This window comes from Acanthisitta chloris, unplaced genomic scaffold, assembly GCF_000695815.1.
Source record: "Acanthisitta chloris isolate BGI_N310 unplaced genomic scaffold, ASM69581v1 scaffold21347, whole genome shotgun sequence".
Taxonomy (NCBI): domain Eukaryota; kingdom Metazoa; phylum Chordata; class Aves; order Passeriformes; family Acanthisittidae; genus Acanthisitta; species Acanthisitta chloris.
The window spans coordinates 1-9,561 of NW_008682311.1; the positions used below are offsets into that span (position 1 = coordinate 1).

Sequence of the window (9,561 nt, forward strand, 5' to 3'; positions counted from 1 at the left end):
TACCGCACCTTGGCTGTGCAATGTCTCACCTACCCGCTCATCTGGGAAGTGACAGCAAACTGCTTTATTTGGGTGGGTTTTGTTCCTTTTTTGGAAGCATTTTTGTCCCCCGTGTTGCCCTGTGAACTGTTATTCATCCTTCACCTCTAACAGCATCTTGCACCAGCTGTCTTGGTGCTACAGAAAACCAGGAGCATGACCAGGGGGTGTTTCAAGCTCTGATGATGCTGTTGACTAAGAACATATAGTGTGTATCCTCCTGATTCCACCAGGTTAAAATGCATGGCAAAGGATTCACCAGAATTGCCTAATTCTATGGAGGATCAAGCATTCTGACCAACAAGAATTTCCTTGTTTCTTTATTTTCTCTCATCTTGCCTTTTTTTGGTAAATCCTGACCAGCGGCAGGAGAAATTCTGAACAGTCCTAGATGAAGGAAGTCCAGATTGATGACTCTGATCAAATACTTGGAATGATGTGACACAGTGAAGTCAATGAAAATTCATTTTACTTAAAGGTCATTGGAATCAAACCCCAGTTCCAGACATCAGTGTACTTCTTCCTTCGGCTCTACCTCAATCTTTTAAGTCTGTCTTTCCAGCCTGTGCTTAGCAGATACCTGGGGTCCTCAGCAGAAGATCCTTTGTCCTCCTAAACAAGTCTCCAGATCTATGATCAGGGGGCAAAAATCCAGCTGCAAATTCATAGATTTCCCATGAAAAACTGTTAGGCATCTGCCATTCCTGTTCAGCCATTGGGACCAGGGATTATCTCAGCTCTGTATAAATATCAGGACTGGCACTGTGGGGTCCAAGATTGAAGTGCTTACTGAGCACTGCTGTATCATAAAGAATGGCAACTGCATCTCCCTGCTGCACTCTACCCCATAAATTCTTAGCCTGCAGCTCCTCCTTCTTTTCTGCACCAGACAACTATAAATGGGAATAAGGGGTGCAAAAGGATGTTTACTGCCACTCGAGAAGATCCTGCAGCTGCTGTCACACCCGTGACAGTTTCTGGCTGCTCACAAGGCTACCTCTAATTCTTTTCTGTTATTATTCCGTGGTTATGGGGGTTTTTTTCAGAGTAATCTTCTCAAACACTTGCTAAAGATTAAAGGAAGTCAAAAGTGAAAACTGAACAGTCATACCACTTAGATTTATAGAGAAAAGAGGCTGGAGGGGGTGGGTTGAGCTCACAAAACAAACACCCAGATCATCAAATCCAAGCAGTTTGTACCATAGGGCAATTGCTATTGAGTTACAGAGTCAACATCTATTCATCAATATCTCTATTCCACAGCTTCAAGATACTTTGCTTCAGAAGGAAGAGGAACTTGCTAGGTTACATGAAGAAAATAATAACCTGCGACAATACCTGAATTCTGCTCTGATTAAGTGTTTAGAAGAAAAAGCCAAGGTATTGTGCTCAAACGTGTTGTATAGATGTGTGCAGAAGGAACAGGTTGAATAGGTACAGGCCATTAAAACATACAGAAAGTCTAAGAGTGTAGACAACCTGCAGTGGGAGATTCAGCTTCACAAAGTTGCCAGATTGCTGGCTATGGATCTGAGGTGACAGTTTCCTCCAGGAATGACATCCTATCAGTTTCTGACTGTGGAGACAGTATAGCCCATGACATAATTAGGTTTAGTTTATTAGTTAGGTATAAGTAAGTTAAGATTATAAGCAAGGTAAATCTAATGAGCTTTTTTTTCAGTAAACAATTCAAATTTGAACACATATTTTTTTGTTGAATCTGTCTGTTTTGACAATTATCCCTTTAATAAGGATTTTTTCCTTCTCTTCCTATTTTTTTGGTGCATTCTGGTTTATATTTTGTTTTGTGTTTTTCCAGTGATATGTTTTATTAGTTCACATTAGAAGATTGATCATCTATTTTTTTTTAATTTATCAATGTAAAAGTTGTGTGGGGTAAACATTCCAGGTTGGATGCAACATTCTGTTAAACTAAGTGTGAAGAGTTGTTGGGGTTTTTTTAATATTTTGATTCTTTGTCTCTCATCTTCAAGAAAATAAAGAGAATTGTTTCTTGCCAGCTTAAAGACATTTTTTGCTGTTCCGGTCTTGTCTGTGAAATTGAACTATTGATTATTCACTCAGCTCTGTGGATTGGATGTGAGAATAAAAAGACTGTAAAAAATAGCACAATTTCCTTTTCCATCCTATTGATGAGCTGATAGTGTGACCTGTCCTCCCTCCCATACCAACACGTGGCTTCTGACAGTGAAGGTCTCCTTCACTGGGCACAGCAGGGAGACACAGCCACCCACTGTGTCATGTGGAGAAGGGTCCAGTGTGAAGCCATCACAGGAGGTATCTGAGCAGTGGATTGATGACATGTTGGGGAGCTTTCTTGTTTATTTGTAGCTTCCTTTGGCCATCTCTGGGTGCCTGAAGGACCCTTGTCTTGAGATAATGACCACTGAGGTGAATTAATGAGTACAACTCCACTCAGTCTGCTACTCTGAGCACTCCCTGGCCAGGATCACACCTGCCCCAGTGTGACTTAGCTTTGTATCCTCCCTCTTTTTCAGGCTGGCACATTCCCCCCTCATTCCCCACTCACCACTGAGCACTGCTGGCACAGTGGCACAAAGTGCCATACAGCCAGGTGGGAACTTGTGTTTCATGCCATACTGAGTGAGAATGTCATCAAAGCATTGACATGGTCAATATCAACATATCAACATGCTTAAGCATGTGTGGAAGAAAAAGTATCTTTTATAAGGAGAGTAGTAACCATCTTGTGCCTCTAAAATCTGAGGTCAGAAATATGTTGCTTTCAGGTAATGAGAAATTCAGATGTTAATCTTCTCTCTCCACTTCGTTTTTTTTGTTTGTTTTGTTGTTTGTTTGTTTTCATAGAAACTGCTATCTTGCCATGGACAGAAATCCTGTGCTATTCTCAGAAGCACCAAGAGGAGATTAAAAGAGGACCACAGCTATGTTCCTCAAGAAACTCCTCATGCTTCTAAAGCTAGAAGGAACCTCTTTAATGAATTCACTGCCTGTGAAGAGCAAGCCAGCCCTGCTGTGGACAGCTGGGTCTTGCAGACCTTAGGGTTAAAAGATGTCAACACCATTGATGAAACTTCAGCTAACTACAGTGCCCTGTCCTCAGACCTTGGAAAAGACACATATTGCCTGAGCCCTGGTGAAGCAATAGACTATGACCACAGTGAAGCAGCAGCAGCAGCAGCATTTACCTGCAGCCACGTGCCTCCAGCTAACAGCAGTACCCATCCATGCAGTGAGGACTCTCCCTTCCTTCCTCAGTTTTCTTCAGCACCGTGTGTCTCCTCATCAGTGCCAAGTGTTTCCTCCCTCCCGGCCTATGACTTGCCTTATTTGACTGGTGATTTGTCACCCAACAAAACAGAAGTGGCCTTCACAACATCTCTAAGTCCTCACCGCAATGTGAGGACACACACCTTCCACCAAGGACAAGCCTTTGTGCGCAGGGATAACGATGGAGGATGGAGACTCACCTGGGTGCCCAAGCAGGCTGAATAATGCACCTGAATCAAGGGTCAGCCGTAGGGGATGTAGGCCACACACTTCACTTCGTGCATGAGACAGGTTCAGGCATAAAAAATGAGCCCTTCTGGACTTTGTTAAATACTACTCTGACATCTACCCACTCCTCATTCCCTCCCAGATTTTCACAGATGTGTCTCCAGATTGCACTAGGACCATTAACTGCCCCAGGAGAGATGTACAAATTAGATTCCCTCCTTTTGTGCCTGTGTAGAGATACCTGCTTTTACTTGGTTCCAGGTTTTGTATCATCACCTATTCCTTGCTACTGGTAGTTTCCAGGCTGGAGTGCTTTCAGCTTTGATATTCATTCTCATGTGCACCAAACTGGAAAGCATTTTGGGAATACAGTTTGAAAATAGCACCTGTCTCACAGATATTCACAGATGACAAAGGAGGCATAGGCTGGAGGCTGATGATCAGCAGATTCTAAGTGATTTATGTCTCTCTTGACTACACAGATTGCCTTGGATTTAACAAGTACCCACAGTTGCCTTATGTGCTACTCAAGGCTGACCTACCTGCAGTTCCATGGTGCTGTCACGTTCTTTGCTGATGCCTCAGAATAAACAGGATTTGCTTCTACTGCCTGGAAGCTACTTAATTACAAGTGATTTGTCAAGTTCAGGGGATCTTCCTAAGGTGTGATTAAGAGACTAACATGTTTACTAATGTGTTTTAAAGGCATTTTGTGGGGAGTCAGTATCACTTAGTGGTTGGAGTGGTTCTTTGGTAACCACAGCCTTCAACACCAGCTGTTGCCTTTCCATGTCTCTGCCAGGCAGTGGTGAGCTGAAGGTAAGACCTTCATGACCTTGAGAATGCTTTAAAACTCTCTGGAGAGAAGGTGATATAGCACTGCACAGGACTTGAGTTTTAGGAATGCTACTAATTATATGAAGTAAGCTGACAAGAGGAAGTTCACCAATACTGGTTTGTGTTACCTTTGTTTTCTGTTTTACAGTAGTGTGGTGCCAAATATTCAAAATAGATTGACTTGGTTATTTTTGCTTTCTGAATGGTGCTAGTGACACTAAAGGAAGGACTTAAGTAAAAATAACCATAATTGAGGAATTCCTTCCTGTGGCTTATTTTCCTATAGAAAACTGGATATTCCTTTATTTTTAGAGGATTAAAATATCTCCTAAATAGCCTGTTGTGCCTTAGAATTGCAATATTTGAGATACTCCACCAGGAGCAGTAATGATTTCCCAAAAGACTTTTAAATAAACAAACTCTGTATTTCTGGATAGTTCCTTTAAAGTAACTGTGGCAGACTTCCAGAATAGGCAATTTGAAAGCATTGATTGTAGGCATTATTGCACTGGATTAAAAAAACAACTAACTACAAAAAACCAACTACAAACCCACACAACAACCACCACAAAAGAACACACACACACACACGAAACAACCTAAAAAAAACCACCAACAAAACCCCTCAAACCTCAAAACAAACAATGCACATGGAATAAATAGAAGCATTTGGGGGTTTCTTGTTGTCCCTGAAACTATGGGCAGCTGAGGATGACTAGTCAGACAAGACCAGTTTCTGCAGCACTTTTCTGCTTTCCAGTGAAAGTAAAAGAAAAATCCTGTCCTACAGACAACTCATTTCTTTCCCAAGGCATTTCTTTTCTATTAATCTCCTCTTAGCCACTATATAAGTTAGCATTAAATAAAATATGCCTGTCACTGGAGTTTTTATTGGGGTGTGTGGTGATGTCGAAAATGCCTGGCATTGATGTGAGTGTGAGATGGGAGCCCCTGGTATGTATGGTGTGGGGGATGTGCTGGGAACAAAGTGTGGCCAGAGGATTGCATCCAATGCAGCTGTAGATGCCATATCTTTCAAAATGGTTGTAAAACATAAGTAGAGACAGTTCTGTCTATGATTTCTAACACTACAGAATGCTATTACTTATATATTTCACTGCTGTGGAGTCAGCAGCATTAACAAGTACATTTATCCTGTCAGCAAATATTAAATCGGGGGGTTTTTTCTCTAAAGAGTCAGAAGAGCTTTCCATTTGTTTGACATTTCCTTTTCCACATTTTTATGTCACTGCTTGTGAGACCTTCTCCTGCAGAGACCCAGAACAAAAATGCCTGATCTTTGATACAATCTTGAAGTAGGGTTGCAGTAGGAACAAACTGATGCTTGAACCTTTGCCAGGCTTTTGTAAAGGTGTGAGTGTCCCCTTTGTCTCATAGCAAATATATTATGGATGTAAGGGAATAATTTACCTGAATGAATCCTGTTCTTTTCCTGTGGGTTCCCAAATTTTACTCCATGTGAAGGAGCTGAGTCCTGAAGCAGGGATTTCTGTCTGAGCCTGGCTTATTAGAGTTCATGTGGGTAGAGGATCCCATGGTGCTCCTCCTGTCAACTGATGGATGCTCTTGACCTGCCCATGTAAACTTAAATTTCTGGTGTAAACAACTGCTTGAGAAAAGGTCTCTGTGTTAATAATGCTGCCAACCACTGGAGCAGAGAGAGCACACTGGAAAGGAAACAGAAAAATTTCCAAAGCTTTTTAACAAATAACTCAGGGTGATTTGCTTTTCCCTGACAGCATCATCTGAACTACTATTTCCTGAGTTATCGTGAAGAATAATTGAAACAAGCTACTCTGTGTGTAACACCAACTTACAACAAGCAAGTCAGCCCAGTGACTGGACTGTTTCTTTAGATAAATATTGCTTCTGTTGCCAAAAGAAAGCCATTACTCAGGATGCCTCACTCTAAACTGCCTTGTTCCTCTGAAAATCCTGCATTCATGCAGGTATAATAGGTGTGAAAATGAATAAGAGGCTGAAGACAACTCATGGCAGATTACTGTCAAGTGGTGGGATATGAGGACACTTACTGACTGAGCTGATGCTCGTTTGACATGTTGATTTGTCTTGCTGTATCCCCGTGGTTTCCTTGGGCCTGAAAGCAGTGAAGCTGCATTAATATGGTGCTGCTTTGGAGCAGGCTGGGGCTGCAGCAGCAGCACTACTGCTAAGTTGATATGAGCAAGTCTGAATCCCACTCCTCTGCATGTAGGCACAGAATGTAGGTGTGCCTTAGACTGAGCTTGTGAAAATAAGCCATAGAAGTGGAGCCTAACACAGTCTTTTTCCTCATGAGATACAATTCTGGAAAATGCTTATTTGCTTTTAATTACTGTCCAGTTTGCATTACAGTTCTTTGGCCTTCAAAGACATAAGAAAGAAGTTCATCCCTGTACAAAACCCACATGAGGCTTTGAAATGGATGTTTCAGTCTTGGTTTGTGTCTGATGCTCCCTGGTTGTCCTTTTGTATCCATTCCCAGTGGGTAAAACAGTCAAAGCCACTCTGCTACTCGTGGAATGTGCAAGATAAACCAGGGAAGCCTGTGACATGTTCCTATGTCCTAGAGGCAGCTAGAGATCAATAGGAATGAAAGCAAAAAGTGAAAACAATCCAGTTCTTCACAGAACCATCACAACTAGGTAGTCAGCTGATAGCAGAGACAAGTTTCAGCTTGGCACTGTACTTCCAGATTTAAAAAAAAATTAGGCAGCTGGAAAGTTCTGGATTCTGATACTGCCTCTGGTATTACACTTAGTTTCTGTGCTTTGCTTTCTATAGAATCCACCACTGGACCAGTTCATAACTCTTAAACAAGAAAATAAGATTCTTTGTGCTGCAAACTCTGAGAAGTTTCCTCTTACCAAAGATCAGTACCAGGCCCATATAACTCCAGAATGGGGAAGTATGACTTGAATGACCATGGAGCCCTGGGAGGTTCTTTGAGCAGCTGTGAACTTCATTGTCTGTAAATATACTTCTTGTATTAACATCATTTGTTTTATTTTTTTCCTAAATTTGAAATTTGTTTGCTTTATTATGTGAATGTAACATGTGCAGCTGCACACTTTAAAACAATCCATGTTTCGAGAAAGGTACACTAACAAGAATGGAAGTTAATTTAACACTTTATTTGTTGATGTTCTGATTGAGCAAGGCCATAATTATATGGAAATGTCAATTTTGCTGGTGTCACCAAGTTATGTCTAATAAAACTTAACATCTAATTGATGCAGTTCTTTCTACCCACTTTAGCATCCATTAAACCATGCTGCTGTTGCTCACACTGCACAGCACCCCACTCAGCACCTACAAACCTCTCCAGAGGACTGAATGGGACCTTTATTTCCTGCAAGCACAAGTGTCCACACAAGGACATGCAACATTTTTCTGATAACAGAGCTAAATATATTAACAGTCACAGGTGTGTTCATTTCAGTCTGGGCTTGCAGAGCACATTGCAGTGATTGCTTTGACTCAGAAATAGAAGCCATGCTACATAATGGTGAGGACAGAGGAAGTATTGAGCTTTTTGTCTGTTAGTTTTGCAGCATCTAGTGCTCTCAGTTAATAGATTTACAACTTCTTTCTTAGGCAGTTGAGCATCCTGATGCAGGGCAACCTGATTCATCATAGTACTCCTGATTTGGACTCTGAAATGATGAATTGTAAAATGGCACTGAGTTGTCACGTAAAGAGACTGAAGATGAAAGAGGAAAGCATGATTAAAGAATTCAAACCTCTAGTCAGCAGGTTATACTTTACAACAAGAGTAAAGCGGTGTTAGTTATTAACTTTCCCTTCTGATCATGGGCAGGTTTATTAACCATGCACCAAATGGGACCAGAGAGATCTATTTTTCAGCAGAATGGAGATTACTTATTTCTTATGAAAAGATACAAAGTGAACCTCCCTTAATCTCTTTTGCCCTCATCTAGAAACCACAATAAGTCTATGAGATGATTCGTAAACACTCAGGCCTGTTGCCAGGTCACTGACACCCTGTCACAGAGTGAGAGCAGTCTATAAATAATTTGTGGAATGAGCTGTGATTCACCTAAAATGCCATCTCTCCAGTCATTCCTCTGCTTCATTAGTTGTGCATCACTGAATTATTTCAAGGCTAAATACTAAAAATGAGGTGCAGCTCTAGGAAACTGGTATCATAATGGTGCACAAGGAACAGAATATAAAAATCAGTAGAGGTGTAAAGAGCTGGGAGGTCTGAGGTTCCCATTTTCCCTAATTTATGTTTTTTTATTTTCCCTAATTTTTGTTTTTTTAAAACCCACTCACACTGTAGCTGTAACACCTTTATGGTTAGCTGAAACTTCCAACAACTACTGCCTCATAAGATGTTACTAGCCAAAGATCGGTCTAAGTATTCATTTACTAAACAATGTCTGCATGTATAATATCTGAGGGAGCTGGGGTTGTTTAGCCTGGAGGAGAGGAGGCTCAGGAAGACCTTATCACCCTCTACAACTCCCTGACAGGAGGCTGGAGTCAGGCAGGGGTTGGTCTCTTCTCCCAGGCAACCAGCAGGAAGACAGGAGGGCACAGACTCAAGCTCTGCCAGGGGAGGTTTAGGTTAGATATTAGGAAGAGATTTTTTACAGAGAGAATAATCAGGCATTGGAATGGACTGCCTGGGGAGGTGGTGGATTCACCATCCCTGGAAGTTTTCAAGATGAGACTGGATGTGGCACTTAGTGCCATGGTCTAGTGACAATGGTAGGGTTCGACTCAATGATCTTTGAGGTCTTTTCTAATCACGCTGATTCTATGATTCCACCATGGCATCTTCCACCACAGCAGGGTGGGTTGTAACTAGATGATCTGTAAGGTCCATTCCAACCCCTAAAATTCTATGATTATTCCCTGTTAGTGATCACAGAACACAGGATCAAGAACTGGGAGCTATGCAATACTTTCAGGGGCACAGAATATGCCATTAGATGAGCTGGAATGCAGGCCAGGAATCCGAGCCTCCAGCTGTGTGGAACGACAGCCTAACACATTAGAGAGCAGACATGTGCTGTCAGTGTCCCCACTGTGCCACCGAAGCCCCAGCGGGGCAGAGGGCAGCGGCCCCGCGGCCGAGGCGGCAGCGCTGCAGTGGTACCCAAGGGATGTGATGCTGAGAAAAGGCTGGAAAAG

General features: G+C 42.0%; 1 protein-coding gene across 1 annotated transcript; it reads left to right on the forward strand.

Annotated features, from left to right (window-relative positions):
- Positions 1-1,302: 1,302 nt before the first annotated feature.
- GMNC (geminin coiled-coil domain containing) lies at positions 1,303-3,537 on the forward strand (the record flags this gene model as incomplete). Its single annotated transcript, XM_009078491.1, has 3 exons — positions 1,303-1,419; positions 2,890-3,235; positions 3,311-3,537. Coding segments are annotated over 3 exons (690 nt in total), but the record flags the coding sequence as incomplete, so codon positions are not given.
- Positions 3,538-9,561: the final 6,024 nt, after the last annotated feature.